The sequence below is a fragment of the Orycteropus afer genome, unplaced genomic scaffold (genome assembly GCF_000298275.1).
Source record: "Orycteropus afer afer isolate SDZICR_OR568_19922 unplaced genomic scaffold, OryAfe1.0 scaffold00182, whole genome shotgun sequence".
NCBI classification, from domain to species: domain Eukaryota; kingdom Metazoa; phylum Chordata; class Mammalia; order Tubulidentata; family Orycteropodidae; genus Orycteropus; species Orycteropus afer.
This window is the reverse complement of record NW_006921769.1, coordinates 3835214-3858808: the sequence shown is the minus strand read 5'-3', so window position 1 is coordinate 3858808 and position 23595 is coordinate 3835214. Positions and strand designations below refer to the sequence as shown.

At 38.7% G+C, this 23595-nt stretch overlaps 1 protein-coding gene across 1 annotated transcript; it reads right to left on the bottom strand.

The window, feature by feature from the left end:
• Positions 1 to 850: 850 nt before the first annotated feature.
• ARG1 (arginase 1) lies at positions 851 to 13616 on the bottom strand. The gene is made up of 8 exons (XM_007947365.1): positions 13560 to 13616; positions 11371 to 11443; positions 8712 to 8886; positions 4821 to 4980; positions 3053 to 3147; positions 1602 to 1706; positions 1262 to 1398; positions 851 to 1017 (listed from the first exon to the last, which is right to left on the bottom strand). Exons 1-8 carry the CDS (start codon positions 13614 to 13616, stop codon positions 851 to 853), a joined length of 969 nt encoding a protein of 322 aa, XP_007945556.1.
• Between the last annotated feature and the right edge of the window lie 9979 nt (positions 13617 to 23595).

The window sequence follows — 23595 nt, the reverse complement described above, 5'->3', positions numbered from 1 at the left end:
AATAAGCAAAGAGTGGAACACTTTGAAGTCACAGATAATTTTTTATTTGTATCCTAATCTGAATTATTAGATCTTGGAAACAAAATAGCAGTTTGAATTCTCTCTCTACTTAATACATTTGTGAGGATATCTTCTATGTCCCAAGAAGCTATCTGATTATCAGCCACATTTAAACTAGCGACCAATGTCATGTTTGAGGTTTAAAAAGTAAAATATAGCCATCTAACATTAATGCTTACCCATTTTGCAGATGAAGAAACTAGAGCCAGAGAATTAAAATTCCTTCTCCAGAATCTTCCAGTGTTTGGAGAATGTTCACTGTAGTATTTTAAATTATAGTAGTTTCAAGTAGGATGTATATATGCATATGTATGTATGTACATACGTGTATATGCAGATAATTTGCAGGTGTTTGGGAACATATAAACTATAGAATCTTCTTATAAAGAGTTCATTATAAAAATCCCATCTTTTGAACAACGTGGATATATGATACCTTTTCAGGTGAGGTAGCTTTGTCTCCTAGTATCAGGAGTCCTACTTTGTGAGTGTTTATGTAACTATCAGCAAATTTTCAATTGGAAACTATACGGTTTTCTTTCCAAAGATAGATATTTGTTAAAATGGGTAATAAAACTTTCTACTTTTAAAAAAGCTCTAATTTCCAAATCTTGCATTTCACACCAAAGGGAAGTCAAATTTGTAGAGTTTATTCTAATTATATATTTACTAAGGCAAAACGTTTTTCTGAAAAGAGCAATCTTTGGGAGGATAAGTATAGGCTTAAGTAAATAATTAGATTTGCTAATTACATTATTAGCTGTGAGATTCATAGATGATGTTTCCATATTTACTTAGGTGGGTTAAGGTAGTTAATATCCTTATGATTACCCTCCCGAGCAGCTCCAAAACAAGCCAGGGTTATTGCCACTGCTGTGTTCACTGTTCGAGTCACTTCTTCTGCTGTCTTCCCCAGAGATGGATTCACTTCCATTATATCTAATCCTGAGAGTAGCCCTACAACGACAAACAGTAATAATGTAGTTTATAAAATAGCTGATGTTTTCAACTCATACAAACTGACTTGAAAGATTATCCAGTAATGTAAAGAGATGGTAACCCACTGAAAACTCTTACGTTACTGCCTTATGTAATGAGTGTTTGTGAAGTGTCGTTAGGTACTTGGTTTTCAAATCAAGAAGACAGAAGTATATATGGCCAAGTGTACACTTGTTGCTTATTCCCCTAGATTTTTACCTACCTGTTTTGTAAATTTCTTCTGTAAGGTAGAGCCCTTCTCTGTAAGACAGACCTCCCACAACTGGTGTGCCAGTAGCCGGTGTGAAAGACGGGTCCAGTCCATCAACATCAAAACTCAGATGAATTGGCCTTTTCTTTCTTTTAAAAGATGGGAAGGGAATTCAGTTTAAAGGTGATGATTTAATGTTTAATAGGTAAATATAGTTGTTACCTTGCTTTATAAAAGTAACAACCCAGTGAAGTTCCATGATTTCACTTAAAGGCTTTATGAATCACTTAAATCGGTAAGTGTCTGTAACAAGTCCTGAGTAATATTTATGAGACACACACATACACCATACCTTCCCAGGAGGTAGCTGAATGTTTCTTCCATCACCTTGCCAATTCCCAGTTTATCCACTTCACTCATTGAAAAGTATTTAATACCCAAAGTTTTCAAAATGTAGCTATAAGAGACATTAAGATAATATACAGTTAATAAGGAAATTGACTCTATACCCTTGTTTACTTTTTTTTTTAATGGTGAAATACGTGTAATAAAAGTTTGCCACTTTAACCACATTTTTAATTGTAGTAGAATACATCAAAAACACTTGTTGTTTGAACCTTTTCACTTGTACAATTCAGCGGCATTAACTACCTTCACCATGTTGTGCAGCCATCTTCGTTGTCTCCCTGTTTTCATCACCCGTGAAGAGACTCAGTGCCCTGTAAGCAGTAACTTCTCATTTCCGCCTCTCACGTGCCCTGGGTAACCACTAATAAACTTGTCTCTGTGAATTTGCCAACTCTAGATACTGCTTGTAAGTGGGGTCACACAGTATTTGTCCTTTTGTGACTGACGTATTTTACTTAGCATAGTGTTTTCAAAGCTCATCCATGTTGAAGCATGTGTCAGGACATCATTTCTTCTTATGACCGAGTAGTTGTCCACTGTATGTATATAGCTTATTTTGTTATCCATTTATCTGTGAATGGGCATTTAGGTTGTTTACTTCTTTATCTACTTAAGTGGTGCTGCAGTGAACACTGTAACAAGTTTCTGTTTGTATTCAATAAGTTTTCAGTTCTTTGGGGTATATACCTAGGTGTGGAATTTCTGGGACATATGGTAATTCTGTGTTTAGCTTTTTCAGGAACTGCCAAATTGTTTTTCATAGTGGCTGCACCATTTTACAATTCCACTAGCAATGGATGAAGTTCCAATTTCTCCACCCTCGCCAACACTTGCTATTTTTGTTTTTCTATAGTGGCCATCCTAGTGGGAGTAAAGTGGTATCTCACTGGTTTTGTGGTTTTGAGGTTTTGATTTATGTTTCCCAAATGACTAATAGTGTTGAGCATCTTTGCATGTGCTTGTTGGCCACCTGTGTATCTTCTTTAGAGAAATGTCTGTTCACATCCTTTGCTCATTTTTTGATTGGGTTGTCTGTCTTTTGATTGTTGTAGGCCATTTTAATCATTTTTAAGAGTGCAAATTGGGGTTAGTAATTACATTCATCATATGTGCTACCATCACCGCTATCCATTTCCAAAAGTTTTGTTTACCCCAAACAGAAACTCAGTACCCCCGCAGCAATAACTCTCTATTCCTCTCTCCCCCTAAGCCCTGGTAAGCACTAATAAACATTTTCTCTTTTTTTCCTGTTAAAGGTCAGTGTAGCAAATACGTAAAATAATTGGGTTTTGTGATTTGTGCATAGAGAGAGAGAGCTGTTCTTGTAGGTTGGACCAGCAAAGCATACCTAACACGTAAGAAATGAAAGTAACTCATATCAAAAAATAAACTCACTGTTCACCAGGGTCCACGTCTCTCAAGCCAATGTACACAATGTCTTTAGCAGATATGCAGGGAGTCACCCAGGAAAATCCTGGTACATCTGGGATCTAAAATTGCAATAGTTCATTTGGTTAAGTATGCTCCTCCAGAGTAAATCGTTGGGAATCCCTGCATGGCATAACCAGTTCATCGTTCAACTACTAGCCAAAAAGTTGGTAGTTTAGACACGCCCAAAGGCACCTTGAAAGGCAAGCCTGGGCAATCAGCTTCCAAAAGGTCACAGTCTTGAAAACTTTCTGGAGTAGTTCTGTTCTGCACTTGGGGTCACCGTGAGTTGGAATTGACACCACCAACCACAACAAGAGTAAGTCTTACATTTAAAATTAGACCGGTTGGGTTGCTAACTTATATTTAGAACATGAGAATGTACATGTATCTTAAATGTAGAGGAAATAATTTTAAAAGTCAAAAAATTTAGAAAGGGATATGCTTGCCTCCCTTTGTGTCTTTGATTGCCTTGGCCTCACACAGCCTCACCCTGGGGCCCAGACCTAACCTGAACCATTTATCAGCGTTTACCTGCTCTGTGCCCCACTATCCCAGGACTTTTCTATGAGAAATCAGTGTGCTTCCATTGCCTTGATAGCTGCCTGCCTGCCTTCTCTTTATCAATAAGGGACTTGATCCAAAGGATGGTCTCGGATGCCTGAGGGGAATTTTTGACCAGACGGACCTTTGGCTATTCCTCACATTATAATGTGCTAACTGCTTTGTCCTGGAGCCTCGCTGGGTTGTTCTCATGTGCTGGGTAGACATTTTTTAAGTTTCTAAATCTAGCACTTGATCATCAACGCAGGAAATACTACTCTTGAACAATTAACATAAGGAGGTTTGTTTGAATCCCCATGCATCATCATAAGGACTAACATACTGCAGCTGTTAACACTTAACAATAAATACAAATTTAACTACATGTTAAATTTTGGTCTGGAATTTCATTTTACATGTTTTCAGTATAGCAGAAAGAGATAGTTCTTCCTCCTATGATTAAGATAAGCACTTTTCATGCTAAAAATGTTAATATAAATCATTATAATCTTGCATTTAAAACCTCCATTTTTAAAATGACCCTGTAATCTGTATTTACTTTTAATAAATTTGTAAGAAGAAGATGCTATGTGGTATGTTGCAAAGAGGTAGGAGTTAGGAGACCTGGTTCTGCGCCTTCCCTTGCTATATGCGTGACATGATCTCAGCAAGATGCTTAAGCTCTGAGCTGATAACTTATGTATAAAGGAGTGTTTTCACTAGAGTTGCTGCATGGTGTAAACAGTTAATGTGCATGGCTGCTAACCAAAAAGTTGGAGGTTTGAGTTCACCCAGAGGCACCACAGAAGACATAGCTGCCATCTACTTAAAAAAAAAAAAAAAATTGAAAACCCTATGGAGCACAGTTCTGCTCAGACACACATGGAGTTGCCATGAGTTGGAAGTGACTTGATGGCAACTGGTGCTGGTAGTAGTGCTCTACCTGTTGCAAAGGGTAGTTGTAAGAATCAAAAGAGAAGATGTATACAAAGTCAGTTTGCAAACTACCAAGTAAGGTAAAAGCAGAGAGCCTCGCTCATTTTTATCAGCTAATCCTTTACTTGTTGGCTGCAGAGAAAATGCTTTAAGGCAGCACCAAAAATGAGAGGGCGTAGGGCTTCTTGTTTCCCTTCCACCACCTGAACTTCTGCTAAAGATTACACTTGTAATAAAATGTCAATCAGCCTTTTACCTTTCCCTTTAGTTCCTTCAGGAGAAAAGACACAGGTTGTCCATGCAAGTTCCCACTTGTGGTTGTCAGTGGAGTGTTGATATCAGTGTGAGCATCCACCCAAATGACACAGAGATCAGGGTGGACCTTGGCATGCCCGGAGATGCTTCCAATCGCTAAACTAGAGGAAGAACAGTTTGCATGAACATCGGGTTTGCAGTGTCTCAATACAGGTCACATCTATATATATATAAACTCATTCAGTGTTCCTGCTGCTTGGCTTTCCTTTCAGTCAAAGTTACTATTTCTGATAGGTTTGAAAATGGAGACTGCCAGTTAAACAATTTTTATTTTTTAAAAAAAGTACCAGTATCTTCCTCTTTTGTAAAAATTCTCTTTACACCACTTCACTTTTAGGAAAAGACATACAGTAGTACCTGTTTTCTCTAAGTGAAAGAAATCCAAAGAGGATTTTTGCTTTTACAAAAAAAAAAAAGTGAAAAGTGAAACTAGTGTTCAGTGAATGTTTTGTAGAGAGTGCTAAAGAGGCCTGCATCCTGAGCAAGCAGTGTGGTGTCATTGCCAGGCCCCTTCCCCAGGAAATACACTCAGTATCAAGCTGCCATTGCTTTGAGCTGTGTCTGTGAACACTGTATGGTAGTGTTATTTTAGTTTTTATATATTATTTGTTAGGTTATTTTTTGGGTGTGGGAATGCTCAAAATGTTTCTCATAAATTAATAGAATTGCTTCTTTATGCCATTTTGGTTTATGAAAGCTTTCATTGGAACTCTACTTTTGGGTAGTGGGGAAGAACTATAGCTTATTACCCTTAATATTTGTAAGTTATGGCCAAAGACCAGACAAGTTGTAGGATGACATCATGCATGAAGAAAGCAAAAGGTCATTAAAAGATGGGAAAGAAAAGACAAAACTGCATGTCAGAAGAGACTCTGAAACTTGCTCTTGAAGTAGCTAAAGCGAATGGAAGAAATGTAATAAAAGAGCTGAACAGAAGATTTCAAAAGGCAGTTCAAGAAGACAAAGCATCATAAACAAATGTGCAAAGATCTAGAATTAGAAAACAAAAAGGGAAGAATACATCTGGCATTTTTCAGGCTAAATGAACTGAAGAAAAAACTCAAGCTCAGGTTACAATATTGAAGGATTATTTTGGCAAAAAAAAATTGAACACAGGAAGTATCAAAAGAGAATGGAAAGAATACACAGAGTCACTGTATCAAAAAGAATTGGTCAACATTAAACCATTTCAGGAGGTAGCATATGATCAAGAAGCCATGGTACTGCAAGGAAGAAGACCATGCTTCATATAAGACAATGGTGAAGAGCAAGGCTCCAAGAATTGATGAAATACCAAATGAAATGTTTCAACAAATGGATGCAACACTGGAAGCACTTAACTCCTGTATACCAAGAAATTTGGAAGACACCTACCTGACCAACTGACTGGAAGAGATGGACATACATGCCCATTCCAAAGAAAGATGATCCAACAGAATGTAGAAATTATTGAAAAATATCATTAATATCATATGCAAGTACAGTTACACTGCAGATAATTCAAAAACAGTTAAATCAAAAACAATACATAGACACTGACAGAAATTCAAGCCAAATTCAGAAGAGGACATGGAACAAGGGATATCACTACTGATGTCAGATGGATCTTGGTTAAAAGCAGAGAATACCAGAAAGATGTGTACCTGTATTTTATTGACTATGCAAAAACATTCAACTTTGTGAACCATGACAAATTATGGACAACATTGCAAAGAATAGGAATTCTAGAATGCTTAACTGTGATCATGCAGAACCTGTACAAAGACGAAGAGACAGTCATTCAGACAGAACAAGGGGATACTGTGCGGTTTAAAATCGGGAAAGATGTGTGTCAAAATTGTATCTTTTCATCATACTTGTTCAATCTGCATGCTGAGCAAATAATCCAAGGAAATGGACTATATGAAAAAGAATGCAGCATTAAGATCAGAGAAGACTCGTTGATAACCTGAAATAAGCAGATGATGCAACCTTGGTTGCTGAAAGTGAAGAAGACTTGAAATATTGACTGATGAAAATCAAAGACCACAACATTCAGTATGGATTACATTTCAACATAAAGGAAACAAAAATCCTCACAACTGGACCAATTAGCAATATCATAATAAATGCAGAAAAGATTGAAGTTGTCAAGGATTTCATTTTACTTGGATCCATAGTCAACACCCATAAAAGCAGCAGTCAAGAAATGAAACAATACTGCACTGGGAAAATCTGCTGCAAAAGATCTCTTTAAAGTGTTGAAGAGCAAAGATGTCACTTTGGAGACTAAAGTGTGCCTGACCGAAGCCATGGTATTTTCAATCACTTCATATGCATATGAAAGCTGGACAATGAATAAGGAAGACTGAAGAAGAATTGATGCCTTTAAATTATGGTGTTGGCAAAGAATATCGAGTATACTAGGGACTGCAAAAAGAACGGTCATAATCTGTCTTGGAAGAAAGATAGCCAGGATTTTCTTTAGCAGCAAGGATGGTGAGCCTGCATCTCACGTGCTATACACATGTTATCAGGAAGGACCAGTCTCTGGAGAAGGACATCATGCTTGGTAAGATTGAGGGACACCACAAAAGAGGAAGACCCTCCGTGAGATGGATTGACATAGTGGCTGCAAAAATGGGCTCAAACTTGAACAATTGTGAGGATGATGCAGGACTGGGCAGTGTTTGGTTCTGTTGTACGTGGGGTTGCTGTGGGTCAGAACTGACTCAACGCCCAACAACAACAAACAAGTTACGGTTGATTGATGTAATTACTAAAAATCACAATTACTTTTCAAAATCTATCTTCTGTACAGTGGCAAAATATTTCTTAGCCAAAACAAAATAATAAATGTGTGTAAAAACACTAACTGTGCCAGAAATTGCCTCACATGAGGAGGCACTTCTCTCAATGTAGTTCATTGGAAAAATTATATAGCAATAAAAAAATGCTTATGCATACCATGCCTAAGGAATTTTGTACCATAGATGAAGAGCATAACATAGGATGTAACATATACCCAGTCATTTTAAACAACTTCATATACCAGGGGAAAATATGCTAGAAAAGAAATATACCAGGGCGAAAATGCTTACCACCATTGTTAGGAAAGTACAATTTGCATAGATATAGAAATACTGTACATATATATCCTCACACCAGTGCCAAATACTTCTTAAGTCACTTGCTTTATGCTTGAATCATTAAGATTACATCATAAGATGTAACACTGGTAAGCCTGTGATTTTTAAATGTATACATTTAAAACATAATTATACTTTTATAATGGAAAACATACTTAAAATTTTTTGATCTCAAAGAGTTGTGCATGTTATCAGTCATCAAGTATAATAGACTGAATTTCTTTGGTGCTTATTTACTTAGAAAAGTAAACCTGTGCTGAATATTTTACTGAAATCCATTCATATTTCTAAGCTGTGTATATGCTTCCATAATATCTAATAAAATTAAAAAAAAAATCTGCCATTGAGTTGATTCAGACTCATAGTGACCACCATTGGGTTTTGAAGGTGGTAAATGTTTATGGAAGTAGATTGCCTCATCATCCTTCCATGGAACAGCTGGTGGATTTGAACCACCAACCTTCTGGTAGCAGTCAAATAAATGTCTTAGGCACTGCACCACCAGAGGTCCTTAATAAAATTAAATAATAAAAAGAAAAAGTGCAGAAAATTTAGTAAAAAATCATGTCCTTTGGGACTTACAGAAGTGAAATACGGAAATACTCATCAATGCTTTGCCTATGTATTTCTCTCTCCTCATGGTCTTGGCTATCCTTCCTTTAACCGTTTGTGCCAGACTCCAATAGACAATCATTAAACAAAACCTGTGATCTCCGCCAAGTACCACGCTGGTTCTCCCAGTCTTCTTGACTTCTGCCACCACACCACTCAGCTGCTCAGTAGCTTTTCCCACGGACCTTGGATTCTTCACAATTTGAAAGGGACTGTCATTAGGGACATCAGCAAAGGTCAGGTCCCCATAATCTTTCACATCACATGCTAAAATTAAAAGTTTCAGGATACTAAGTTTAAAAAATGGAGATTACAAAACAGTATGTGTAGGGTGATTCCAATTTTGCAAACTAGATATATTTTCAAAGGTATAAGCAGAAAATCTGGAAGGATTGTGAATGTCACAAAGGTAAAAACCATGTCTGCTTTTGCCTGCCATCCTCCCACCAGTGCCCTACACAAAGCCTGATCTTGAATCCGCCTGGTTAGGCTAGCCTCGACAAGGTGACAGGCTAGCCTCTACGAGGTGACGTTTAGGCTAGCCTCGATGAGGTGACGGTGGTGATGCTCTGACTTGGACCTGATGGGGATCTGCTCTCACTTTCTCTCTTCTCTTGTGTACTTTCTAATCTTCTATGATAAATAGATTTCATTTTTATAATAAATGCATCATTAAGAATATTTATATATTTATACCCAGAGGGAATGCATCCATATTTTGTAAACTTTCCAACTCTAGTAATTGTTGTTGTTATGTGCCGTCGAGTCACACCCGACTCATGGTGACCCCCTCCTTGGGTTTCTGAGGCAGTATTACTACGGAAGTAGATTGCCCCGTCTTCTTTCCGAGGAGTGGCTGGTGGGTTTGAACCGCCAGCCTTCTGGTTAGCAGTCAAGTGCCTTAGGCACTATGCCACCAGAGCTCATTGGTCTTAATCCAGTCTGTCACCTACTGAAGCAGCTCTGCCTCTTAGTACTGTTGTGAGAATTAGATAACATGAGTTTGTGCTGAGCTTAACGCTGAGAGCGCTTAGGATGCAACTTTATTACTATACAGTTTTAATAAGAAAAAAAAAAATGCAGGTGATCAAAGTTCCTACGGACTCTAGTGTACTTCCTAAAAGCCCTGTGTTAGACTTCAACAGTATAGAACTTCATGTAAAACTGTGGCATGGGGTCAGGTCTGTGTTCTATAGGTAACTGACTCTGGTATATTATATTTATTTGTATATCCATGAATCAAAAGATTTAACCTGGCAGAAAATGTTATCAAATTGTATTTAGTAACTGAAGGAATTTGTCCATTTATCCAAACTAACTTTCCGTTCTCTGTTGGGCATTTTGTTTTATTTGTTTTACTGAGGTACAATTTTTGTTCATTAAAATTCACCCATTTTAAGTGTACAGGTCAATGAGTTTTGGAAATATCTACAATCTTGCAACCACTACAGAAATCAAGTTTTATAATACTTCCATTAACCCCCAAATTCCCTCCTGTCCCTTTGCAGTCAGTCCATGACACGCACACGCACAGCCCCAGGCAACCACTGAATGGCTTTTTGTTGCTATATTTTTGTATTTTCTAGAACTTCATAGAAATGGAATCGTGCAGTATACAGTCTTGTGCCTGGCCTCCTTCATGTAGCATAATATATTTGAGACTCATCCATGTCCTTGTGTCATCGGCCTGTCCCTTCTCATTGAGTACTATCTAGTGTAAGGACATGCCACGTTTTACCTGTTGGCCAGTTGAGGACCACTTTGTTGTTTTCACTTGTGTGCTATTCTAAATAATGCTGCTACAAACAGCCAAGTACAAATCTGTGTGTGAACATCTTTTCACTTCTCTCAGGTAAATACCTAGGAGTAGAATCTCTGGGTCAGAAGGTAAATGCACGTGTAGTTATTGGAGAAACTGTTTTCCAAAGTGGCAGTATCATTTTGCATTTCCACCAATACATGAGGGTTCCAGCTGTTCCCCAAGCTCAACAACACTTCATCAGAGTTTTATATAGAAAGATGACATGGATTTAAGTCTGTATTCTAAAATATATATAATGTTGCATTTGCAGGTTTATGTGTGAGAGAGTATAAACACACACACACACACACACACACACTATACAACACTTGGCATTATTACTGTTGTTATTGCTGTTCTCTTTATTTCCTTTCATAGAAAAGGGCTCTCTTACTAGTAGTTGGAGTCCCTGGTGGCACCGATGAGTGAGCGATTGACGACCAGCCAAAGGTTTGGTGGTTGGAACCCACTCAGAGGCGCTTTGGAAGAGAGGCCTGGCAATGCACTTCAAGGTCCCGGCCTTGGAAACAGCATTGAGCAGTTCTCTGCATGTATCAGTGGTCACAAGTCAAAATCGACTTGATAGCAAATAACAACAGTAACTTGCTAATGGTATACTTTCTGCTACCCCTTGCCTTTTGTTTTAAAACCCCTCCAATTTCCCTGTCCCCAGCCCACCACACACAAATTCTCTTATAGAATAGTTTGGCTGGAAAGAGAATATCTGAGTGAGGATGTTTGCCCTCATCCCCAAGAGTATTCACCCAATAATATTTCCTGAGCATACTCCCCACATGCTGCTTACTTTATAAGATATGTTTACAAGATTCCAACCAGTGCTGCAACTCCCTGGTATAAATGTCACTCTGGACCCACCCCAATTTAACAAGCCTCTGCTCCTTCCTTCAGTGGCGAGGAAATCAAGCTGATTCTTTCAACTGAAAAATTACCTTGCTCTTTAAGTTTCTCAAGTAGACCAGCCTTTCTCAATGCAGTAGGGCCTTCTTCCACCCCTCCTCGTGGCTGAACAATTAGGAAATAAAACAATTCAGACATTATCATGACTATCAGATATCCACAATAGAAACCTTTTCCATGATTTAATCAGTTGAATAACCCACTTCCATTGAGTTGATTCTAACTCATAGCAACTGCCATTGGCTTTCCAGAGCTGTAAATCTTCACAGAAGAGATTGTCTCAAATGCCTCCCTCGGAGCAGCTGAGGGATTTGAACCACTGACCTTGGGGTTAGCAGCCAAATGCTGTACCCAGCACTTCTTGGATGGCCCAAATGGTTAAGTCCTCAGCTACCAACTGAAAGGTTGGTAGTTTGAATCTACACAGAGGTGCATCAGAAGAAAGGCCTGGCTGAAGGTTCTGAATGATCACATCCTTTGGAAACCCTATGAAGTGCAGTTCTACTCTGAAACATGTGAAGTCACCATGAGTCAGAACTGACTCTTTAGCAACTGGCTTACAGTGGCTTTAGAGGTCAGGAGGGATTCTGTGGCAGAATCCTCATCTTCCATGTGGAAGACCTGGGTTCAATTTCCAGCTAATGTACTTCATGAATAACCGCAACCCATCTTTCAGTGGAGGCTTGTGGGTGGCTATGATGCTGAATGGGTTTCAGCAGAGTATCCAGACTGAGGTGGACTGGGAAGAAAAAGCCTGGTGATCTACTTCCAAAAATCAGTCATTGAAAGCCCTGAGAGGAGATCACTGTGGGGCCTGACAAAAGCCGACCCTGGGCAGCATTTTATCCCTCTGTGCCTGGGTCACCAGGAGTCAGGGGGCCGACCCAACAGCAAAAACAACAGAGGCTGTTACTATAACATGAGGCCTTGTGCTGACATACTGGGGCCAGAGCACGTTCAGTCCATCCCTCACTTCTTTCTTCCTGGCTTCTGTTTGTCAACTATTGCCTTCCTTTTTTTTTTTTCCTGACAATTATTTTCAATAATATCTGTATTATAACCTGTTCCAAGAATAAGTGAGACAACTGTGGTTTTCACAGTGAGTTCCAGCATTGAAAGAAACACTTCTGTGTCAGCAAAACGCTCTTGTGTTCTGGGAGAGACTTTTGAAGGCATGAGACACTATTTACTGAGTCCAAATGCAGTTTGGGTCTCTAACCTCTGACCTCGGCAAATTTGTTTTGCAATAAAAAGCCAGAGTACAAAGAAGGACTTCAAAAATAAGAGGGGTAAAACGCTGTCCAGGTGAACAGAGAGACTTCTGAGAGTCCAAGATAATGCTCTATTCAACAAGAACAACAATAAAAATCTAACTTAGGAGTTTCAACTCACACATTGTCTTCCGGTTTACTTATTTATTTTCATTTATAGCAGAAACCCATATTGCTGTCAGTTTTTCTGAAATCTTTTTACGTTTACTCAGAATGAATGTGTTCAGGCAGGGAAAAACCTGTATATTTAATGTCACTGGCATGGTTTTGAATCACAGCCAGGTGAATCTGCGTTTCCTAAATCCACTAATCCTTTCAATGTTGCCAACTTGCAGTAGGATATATTTTTTTTTTTCCTTTTAAAGAGAGGTATATAGAGGATTCTACCTATTCTATAAACTACCATTTTTATTAACTCATTAAAGCCTTAAAATTATGAATCATTTACAGAGTTGTATGAAACAATAACATTTAGGTTATCCAAGTTAAGAGACGTCTGAAAGTTGCCTCCAATGTATGAAATTTTTCCAGGCAAGAATTACATAACTAAGTGTTTTCTTAAAATTCTCCCTCTGTCCACACACACACACACACACACACACACATCAAAAACAACAAGACAGAGAACGTCTGAGTAGCTACATGACAGAAGTAGTCCATTTCAATTCAAATAAAAATTCTTTCTCTTAAAAATGTAAAGAAAAACTAGGAAGATTCATATAAAATTGGCCCTGGTTATAATTAGGGGCCATATGAATATATGGATTTGTGACAGTTATTATACAATGTTGCAAAATGGTAAAAGGACTTTAAATACATACAAACATGTATTCCTCCCTCCAGACCAAATTGTATCAGGAAAACAAAATAACAAGACAATAAGACCTTAGTGACTTTAAAGCTCAAACTTTTCAAATAAATTCCCGTTAAGAGCCAGGCATTTTACTAACCTGTCCCTTTGAGAAAGGAGCTCCGATGATCCCTATGGATTTTGACTTAGAACTCATGCTTCACTGCACCCAAGTTTCCAGTCGTCACCCTCTGCAACCCTCGGTGACAGAGGGCACACATTTTTTTTTTTCCATTTATAATTGGGTGGAATCTGTTTACCTTTATTCTAATGAGGGAGACTGACTCCACCTACTGAGGAATGGCCCGAGCCTCGTAAGGTGGTTGTTCATACATTGAATGACAATAATTCCTCTCAGCTAAGTCTCTAATTATGTGAGCATTATTCACTTTGCCAATTCAGATCCATTTCCCAAAGCTGGATGAGTGACATTAATCTTTCTTAGGCAATCGACAATTACATGCAGTTTCATAAGGAGTACCATGATTCTATGTAACCACGGAGCAGGGCATAATCCTCTCAAGCCCTCTGAATCCTCCTGTATAAAATAAGACCTGGGACTGGCAAGATGGTCTCTTGGGTCCCTTCTGGTCCTAAAGCGCTGAGTGAAAGATTCATACACCAGGATAAATATTTAATTCCTGAGAGAGATTTTATACACCAGCAAAATCGAGTCTCCCAGGAAGAAAATGACTTCCTTTTCTGTCATTACTTGAAGAAAAAAATTAATCGCCTGACTAATAACCAAGAGGTGTTGTCATGCCAATTTGGAAATATGGTATTCAGGAAAACACCAGTTTTGGGAATCATCATCAAGGATTAGAAATAAAAACAGCTAGCATGGAGTTTTTATCATATGACAGATGAAGTTCTCTTCATGTTTATTATTTTATTTCATCCTTGTACCAATTTTATGGTATCTCATTATTAGTGCCATTTTACTGATGCAGAAACTGAAGCTCAGACAGGTCATCAGAGTTCACACACAGGATGTAGGTCACACACATGATTCAGTCCTAGGCATTCTGGATCCACCCAGTCACTGTGCTTTACAGTGTAAACACCTGCAAGGGGTCAGCTCTTAATTAACTACTTGTGTGCCCCTGAAGGCTGTTGATCATCATGCAAAAGTACAGTTTTAGAAGAAATGCAACCTAAAGATCCTTCCAACTTTAGAATAATATAATTGCAATTAAAAAGGAAAATTCACTTTGTAGAAACTAATTTAGGAGTTCTGGTGGTATAGTGCCTAAGACATTTGACTGCTAACCAGAAGACTGGTGGTTCAAACCCACCAGCTGCTCCTCAGAAGGAAGATTGGGCAATCTACTTCCGTAGTAATACCGCCTCGGAAACCCAAGGAGGGGTCACTGTGAGTCGTAGTCTACTCGACGGCAGTGAGTTTGGTTTTTTGGTTTTTGAGAAACGAATTTATTTTTCCTATCAGTGGGAGAGACCATTGTGGGATATATAAATTCCGTAAGGGCAGAGAATTTTACCTGCTGTATTCCTGGTAGTTAGAACAGTGCCTCATATGGGAAAGGCCCTCAATAAATATCTGTTGAATGAACCAATGAGGAAACCAAGATCTTGCAGGTCCAATTTTTAGGCCGTGTTTTTCAAATAGGCTTCCTACCTTTGACTTTGTGGGTTTGCTTCAATAGCCTACATATTATAGTATTTCTTGTCTTTCCCATATATTTACCTCTTATGGTGCTCACATTGCACATCCCTTTTCCCAAACTGTCAGTAAGTTGATAGTTGTATATGTTATTCAAAATCCTTTTTTGAAATAGAAAATGGAATCATTTCCCCCTTTTGCTTTGTGCTTTGAAAGTTATCTAAGTCCTTCCTCACTTTCAAATCACAAATATGTATTTCTGTATTTTCTTCCATATATCTTAGGATTTACTTTTTAACATTTGGGTCTTTATTCCATCTCTAGGTGATCTTTGTGTACTGTGTGACTAAATTTTCCAAATTTATTTTTTCCTATATGATCATAAGTTAGTTCAACAACATCCCTTGAACAGTTCATCCATCCCATTTATTTAAGGTGCTGTTGTTATTAGCTGATGTCAAGTTGATTCCAACTCATGATGACTCCATGTGTCATGTATGCAGTCAAACTGCTTAATAGGTTTTTCAAGGCTGTGACTTTTTGAAAGAAGCTTGTCAGGCCTGTCTTCCAAGGTGCCTCTGGGTGTGTTTGAACTGCCAACCTTGCAGGTAGTCATAGAGTGCTTCCCTGTTTGCACCACCCAGGACTCTATTTGAAGTGCCACCACATTCATATACTAAGTTTCCCTTATTACGAGGGTCTGTCGCTGATCTCTTTGTTCTGTTCCATTAGCTTTTTCCCCAGTGGCTGCATCGGTACCACACTGTTTTATTATTATGACCTTATGACAATCTCATCATTGTTTGGACAAGAGTAATATTTTTCTGTTCTTTTTCAAAATTGACTCAGCTATTCATGGGCCTCTATTCTTCTATAAGAATTTTAGGATAAATTGTTGAATCCTCCAAATTAAAACAATCCTGCTATAACTTTTACTAAATTATAGAGATTTGCTTTTTTTTTTTCTTTGAAAAAGTCAAATGTCCTGAAAGTTCTTTCTGTGCCAAGGTTAGTTTGCCATCCTGTCGTTTGACCCAAATAAAACACACTAACTTTTGGCTGTCAAGGAATTCCTGGGAGGCATAAACGGTTAAGCACTGAGCTACTAACTGAAAGGTTGGTGGTTCAAATACATTCAGAGATGCCTCAGAAGGGAGCCCTGTCAGTGTGCTTCTGAAAGATCATAGCCACTGAGAACCCCGTGGAGCGCAGTTCTTCTTGGAAATACATGCGGTGCCCATGAGTGGAAATTGATTCTTGATGGTAACTGGTTGTGGTTCTTGGCTGTCATGTCTTGCTTGGGTCCTCTACTGTTTAATCTGAATATCCCCAAGTACCACACCAGTTTCTTATATTACATACTTACTGCTCTCCTTCACCACCACCCATCTGTCAGTTTGTAGTACCGTGGTGGCTTTGCATGTTGCTATGATACTAGAAGCTATGCCACCAGTATTTCTAATATCAGCAGAGTCATTCATGGTGGGTAGGTTTCAACAGAGTTTCCAGACTAAATTAGAAAAGAATTCCAAAAATTAGCCAGTAAAAACCCTATGGATCGCAACAGAATATTGTCCAATATAGTTCTGAAAGATGAGTCCCCGGGGTTGGAAGGCACGCATCTGCACAGTGGGCCACAATGGGCTCAAGCATGCTGAATTGTGATGGTGGTGCAGGGCCAGGCAACACTTCCTTCCATTGCACATAAGGTCATTGTGAGTCAGAGCCAACTCAGTGGCGACTAATAACAAAAAATGCCTCTCCTTAAGCTCACTATCCTGGTCACTCTCTTGAAAACATCTTCCCGCTTGCCTATGCCCTCTTTAAGTGGTACATCCAGAACCAAATGCATACCTCCAGATGTAGTCAGAATCATCTGGCCCATCAAAAGCAGATTTGGTAATGCTTGACCTTTCCGAGTCACTGATAAAAATATTGAACAGGGGCAGCACTTATGTAAGAGATTGACGTCCCACTGGAAACCTCAACCCCGACTGACATAGCTCCCTTAAATAATCATCAGCCTCCACGCATTCAAGCAATTACCAACTCAACTACTCCATCTTGTCTAAGGAAACCTGTCTGGTGTTTCACTAAAATCTCACTACACTTTGCCAAATTTGTCATCGATAGTCAGTGCAACATTCCTGCCAAAGGCGATGGGGTGAACCTAACAGGATCTTCCTGGTGAACTCATACAGACTCTAGTTTTCACTGCTTCCTTCTTGTAGCCTTTTCAAACTCCAAAACTGTCATCTCAGAACTTCTAAAGAAAGACATGGATATTGGGTTTTTAAAAGTCCTTCTCTTAACTATACAGACTTCTTAACTTTTTCTTTTCCCCCCTATCCTATCTGGCCATTTCCCTGGTGCTGGGACTACATTTTATTTAACCTTAATTTAAAATTTCTAGAATGAGATATGCCACATAATAGGATATGAATTAATGTTTTTAAAATAATAACAAGAAGATGAATAAATCGCATGATGAGAGGGACCACAAAATAGTGTGTTTCTCTCTCTAAGCTTCCAAACTGTGTCCATTTGTGCAGTAACCGTTTATCAGCCAGGTGGCAGACAAGACTCTTTTCAGAATAAAGCCCAGGGATTTTAGCACTCTTAACAATGACTTCAAAATACAGAAAACTCAAAGGACTAAATCTCTAATGGAGTGATTTGAAGGAACCATTTTGTTTGGTGCATTGCCTGGACTCCTAGGACTGTATGAATTCATGGAAACATTTAAAGTGCAAAGATCCAAGGGTGTGTTATCTAGTGGTACGTCAAGGTAGGAACTCTCCGACCCACACAGAGTAGGCCGCTGCAGATAGAAGGCTCACTGTGAGTGTGTGGCTCATGTCGCTTTCCAGCTATACTTTTGTGGCCCTTTCCTCTTGCTTTCCTACCTCTCTCTTTACCCACCCAGGCCTGAAGTGCTGCTCTGGAAAGTATGGAAGCTGTAAGAAACTAGGTGTCAAAGAATAGTGTCATTGATCTCTCTGTGAGCATGTTGTTGTTGTTATGTGCTGTGGAGTCGGACCCGGCTCATAGCAACCCCCCCTTGGGTTTCTGAGGCAGTATCACTACAGAAGTAGATTGCCCAACCTTCCTTCCGAGGAGTGGCTGGTGGGTTTGAACCGCCAGCCTTCTGGTTAGCAGTCAAGTGCCTTAGGCACTATGCTACCAGAGCTCCTCTCTGTGAGCACAGGGAACTTAAAGCAGTGCTACTCTGGGACCAGGTGACAAAGATAACCCCAAAAGGGGAGCTGCATCCACTGTGGTGCCCTGAGGGCTGCAAAGATACCATTCAGTGCCCAGAAGAGCTCTGAACTTGCAGGGTAGGATGCTTCAGACTCATTTTGGAGGCTACAGCTGTGGACACCCAAAGAGAAGTCTAAAAATAAGGCAGAAGTAAAACGGTGTAAATCACGTAGCATCCTAAAAAATAAGAGCTATCTCCAGGTATTCCTGGAAATAGATGTGTGGACTTGGTGGCATACTGCTTAGGGCATGTGACTGCTAACCAGAAGATTGGTGATGAATCCCCCCAGCCACTCTGTGAAAGGAGGACTGGACAATCTACTTCCGTAAAGATTTACTGCCTCAGAAACCCAAAGGGGGTTGCTATGAGTCGGAATCTACTCGATGGCAGTGAGCTTGGTTTTTTTTTTTTTGGTTTTAGTGGGTGAGGGTAGGAGCCAGAGAAATGCTGCATATGGCTATTATTCTTCTCCAAGGTGAATGTGGCCTAGGATATAAATGGACATATAGACCTCAAGGTAAAGTGGCTTGGCCAAGGCACACAGCTCATTGAAGCCAGCACTAGAAAGGGAACCCACATTTCCTGGATCCCTATAATGCTATTCCACTTCCTCGAGCCACCTCACTAAACCAGTGAGACTTCTTCATTCTTGTAAAGCAGTCAGCCTTTAGCTTTTAAAGGATTAGATGGATTTTCAGAATCTTTCAGAAACAACCTGTTCAGTAGTGAACCGTACACTCTGAAAAACTGTCCAAAGAATCTGCAGACAATTAATCATGCTCTCTCCCCAAACCCAGAAAGTCAAACCAAGTTTATATTTTATTTTTCAGTGCATTTTTTTTTTTTGATTTGCCTATTAAATAACGAATGCCCTCAAAGTCTAACTTCTCTGGAAAATTAAAAATGAATTTAAAAGAAAATTTTATTTTTTGCTTAGGAGTTTTATGTATCTGTATATTCATTGTTGCTAGATGTCAATTAACTGTAGCTGCCCAAGGAAGCTGGAAATTATTAATGTGAGTGGTGGTGGTTTTCTTTGCAAAATAAATATCTTGGCTCATGCTTTGGGAACTAATTCATCAAAATTTCCAGTAAAGCATTTCTGGAGGACAGTGAGTTTTTGTCTAGATGCTTGTAAGAGTCTTCTCTTTAACCAGGAACTCTTTTGGTTTTGTGGTTAAAGCATTCAGCTGCTAACCAAAAGTCAGCTGTTCAAACCCACCAGCTGCTCCATGGGAGAAAGATGAGGCAGTCTGTTCTATACAGTCATAGCCTTGGACACTCTGTGAGGCAGTTTTACTCTGTCTTAAAAGGTTCGCCATGAGTCAGAATCTACCCGATGGCAGTGGTGTAGGGCTTTTGGTCTCTAACTTTGGATTTCTGGACTTCACATGTGATGTATGTAGGTGCAAGTTACTATTTATCCTTCTTGGATTTGTTAGGTTTCTTAAGTCTGTGAATTGGTATCTTTTATCTTTTTTTTTTTTTTTTTAAATTTCAAAGTAAAATACAGTAGGAAGTTTAGTTTATGATCTTTCCAGTGACATTTCCCAGAAGGGGAAGGTGATAAGATGTCTACTATATGTGTAGACACTCTGAAGATGTGGGCTGAGGACATGTGAGCAAGGACGCCTGGCTCTCTATTTCTCCAGAGTCAAGAAAAATGAATCAGCGTCACCTCTGATATCATGAAATGCCTTCTCTTGGCAGAGTCTAGCACTTCAAAAGCAGCCATTCAATTTCTTTTAGCCTATGTGCTGTAAGTTCTTTGGGGAAAAAACAGAGCTCTTCTGACATACTCAAGTGTACACCTCTACGCTCTGGAACAGATGTAGTCTACTCATTTAGATTCCTAAGTAAGTGATCAATCAGTAAGTATTTACTAAATAACTATTATTTTAAATGCTTGCTCTATATTCTTTGCTATGTAGGATCACAGATTGTATATACTTCTCATCTTATTTTAATCTAGTACAGTTCCTCAGTTTTTCTTTGTCTTTCTTGACCTTGTGACATTTAAAGTCTCTTAATTTAGATTTGTCTGATGTTTCCTCTCATTAAATTTATACTTGGCATTTTTGCAAGAATACTACAAAAGTAATATTGTATCGATCTCAGTGTATCACATTAGAGGAATGTGATGTTGACTTGTGCTATTACTGGTGATGCTAACATACTATCTTCCAGGTTTCTCTGCTTTACATAAAGTCATTATTTTTCTTTGTAATTAATAAATAATTTTTTTGTAGACACTTTTTTTTTAAAAAAACCACCTTTTTATTGTGATGTGGATGAAAGTTTACAGAGCAAGTTCATTTTCCATTTAACAGTTCATATACATTTCATTTTATGATATTGATTGCAATCCCCCCAATGTAATAGTTGTCTTCCCACTTCCTCCCTGTGGTTACCTTTTCCCTGTGTCCTTTTTTCCTATGCATTCCTGCCTTCTGCGCTTTCTCCCTGTGCAAATACTGCCCTTCTGATCTTCTGTGGGTAATTGTTCTGAGTGATGCACCTCCCTGGTGTAAATTGTTCTATTATTTGGCTGAAGGTTAAGCCATGGAAGTGAGTTCAATTCCAGGCCGGAAGGGTGACTAAGAGTCATAGCCTTAGGAGGGTTCACCAGTCCCTATCAGACCAGTAAGCCTGCTCTATTTTATGATTTTGACTTTTGTTCCACATTATTGTCTGTGGGTAGATGCTTTAATATTACGTAATTATGCTGTTTCTCATCATACTTTGACCCACTGAGTTTATCATTCAGTGATGACTGTTGACTACTAAAACAATTGTTATGTGGTGTTTGCCAAATGGTGATTATCTATTTCTGTCATTTTGTGCACGTATTAGTTGGAATTCTACTCTAAGGAAAAACTTGACATTTACTTATTCATTCAATTATTTATCTCACCATGAATTCATGATTATTTTTTACTCTGTGGGTTATAATTTCTTATTATCACTATTTTGTTGCTCAGATTGTCTCATATTTGGTCAAGTTTTCAAGTTGACTACTTCCTCTTTTTTTTTTTTTTTTTTTTTACATGATCTCATATTGAATGCACTTCCTTATTTTCCTGTACCATAGAATACTCCAGACTCATCTTGTACTTTCCCAGCTCCAGCCCTGGAGCTAACCATTTCTCCAAGGAGCTCTGGATCTAGAAACCAAGATCTGTGTCAGGTGTGCTCACTGACACTGGGAGAGATTGCCTTCAGGCTCTTTCAACAAACAGAGCTGGGAAATACACGTGTGTCACTGTGAGTCAAAATTGACTCAGAGTCACCTAACAACATCAATAAAACCAACATACACACACTCACCTTTTCCTATTTCTATATCTATCCATCTGGAAATATATTAAAAACCACAAGTTCATACTGATCCTCCAATCTGATATTACAGGATCCATTCTAGCTTTCTGACTTTACATTTTTGTAATACCTTTCTCTAACAGTGATATATCTGTCTCTCATTATCCATTATTTCTTCTTTTGCTATACGTATTTATTCTGTAAGAAGTCCTGATGGCACAGTGGTTGAATACTCAGCTTCTGTAAGGTGAGCAGCCACTCCTCTGTACACAGATGTGATGGTATGCTTCCATAACGATTGGAAACTCTGTGGGGCAGGTTTACTCTATGAGTCAGAGTCGACTTAAGAGCACCAGGGTCTGGGGGGTGGGTATTTCTTCTATGAACTCCTCACCAGGTCCTTTGTCTATCTTTTTTTAAAAAAATTATTTTTAAAAACTCCCTTTACATTAGGGATATTAGTCTTTGGTGCTCAAATATGTTGTATGTATTTTTCTTTACTTTTCTTTTGCTTCATAATACTTAAAATATTATTTTCTTAATTTTGACTGTGAAATTAATTTGCCAATGGGTATTTACTTTTTAAAAAATAAACATAAACTGGAGAAAATGGATGAAAGCAGTGAGCACTGTCAGCTTCACCTTAATATCTCCTGCATGTGAGTTAATTAAATTTAGTGAATTTCATTTTCCATGTAAGCCCAATCCCTTTCTTTGATTCAAAAGGAGAAACTGTCTTATAAAAGGAGAAGAGCCACATGCAATGATAGATCAACATCCAAAATAACTTGGAACAAGGTCAATCTGAGTGAAAATTCTTAATTATGAAGACATTCAAGAAGAAAATATTGCTTTGTTAATTTCAAATAAAATAGCAACTAGAGGGGTGGAGAGAATCATTGCTTAGGTAGCACTGAATTTTTGTCTATGAGATGGAAAATTTGGCAGTGGATGTTGGTGCTGGTCATACATACAACATGATTGATGTAATTGATGTTATTGAACTGTACACACGAAGAATGCCATGTTATCCTTATTTTTACAATAATAATAATAATAGTAAAGAAATAGACTCAAAGGAGAAATTACCCTATAGGACTGGTTGCCTATACAAACCATGTCCTCATAGATCCAGAGACCAGAAGAACTAGAGGGTGCCTGGCTACCACTACCAACTATTTGACCAGGGACACAAAATAGATGGTCTCATATAGAATGGGAGTAAAATAATAAAACTGTGGTAGTTAAGGTTGTGTGTCAACTTGGCTAGGCTGTGGTTTTGAGTGGTTTGGCAGCTGGATGTAGTTATTCCCCACAACGGGATTGTAATCACCTGCATGGTGAAAGCTTCCATGAGCAGCTCAGTAGTTGAAGGGGAGTTGCCTTCTGGGTGTGGCCTGTTTCCACTATGTATGGAGAAGCTTTGAGAAAGGTCTCAAGCTTTTTGGCATATTTTGAGCTATGTTGCCTGTCAGTCTTGTTTCTAGAATTAAACCAGTGCCCTGCCATGTTGCCTGCTAATCTTGGGATTGTGCCATTTTACCTGCCAATCTTGGGTTTGTCAGCCTCAGCATCTAGCAGCTGTGTGGGTTAGAAGAAGCCTACAGCTCCAGTGCACCTGGAACATGAAGTAAAGCTGAAGCCCAAGGTCGAGGGACTTTCACCCAGCCCCTAGAGCCGGCACTCTGAGATCTGACTTCTAGTCTCCTAAACTGTAAGAGAATACATTCCTGTTTGTTAAAGCCATCTACTTGTGATATTTCTGTTATAGCAGCACTAGAGAACCAAAACAAACATATAATTCTTTCTTTTTTTTTTTAAATTGTGATTTGGGTGAAAATTTAGAGTAAATCAGTTTTCCGTTCAACAATTCATGCATATTTTATTTCATGCCATTGATTGCAATTCTCATTTCCATTTATCCTTCTTTCCTAT

Bases quoted from the DNA above. Each gene is read 5' to 3' on its own strand.
- ARG1 (XM_007947365.1), bottom strand. From the start codon at position 13,616: ATGAGTTCTAAGTCAAAATCCATAGGGATCATCGGAGCTCCTTTCTCA. The intron at 3,148-4,820 runs GTAAAAGGCTGA...TTGCAATTTTAG, and splicing joins TGAAGGAACTAAAGGGAAAG to ATCCCAGATGTACCAGGATT. The intron at 1,018-1,261 runs GTAGGTAAAAAT...TTGTCGTTGTAG, and splicing joins AGAAGAAATTTACAAAACAG to GGCTACTCTCAGGATTAGAT.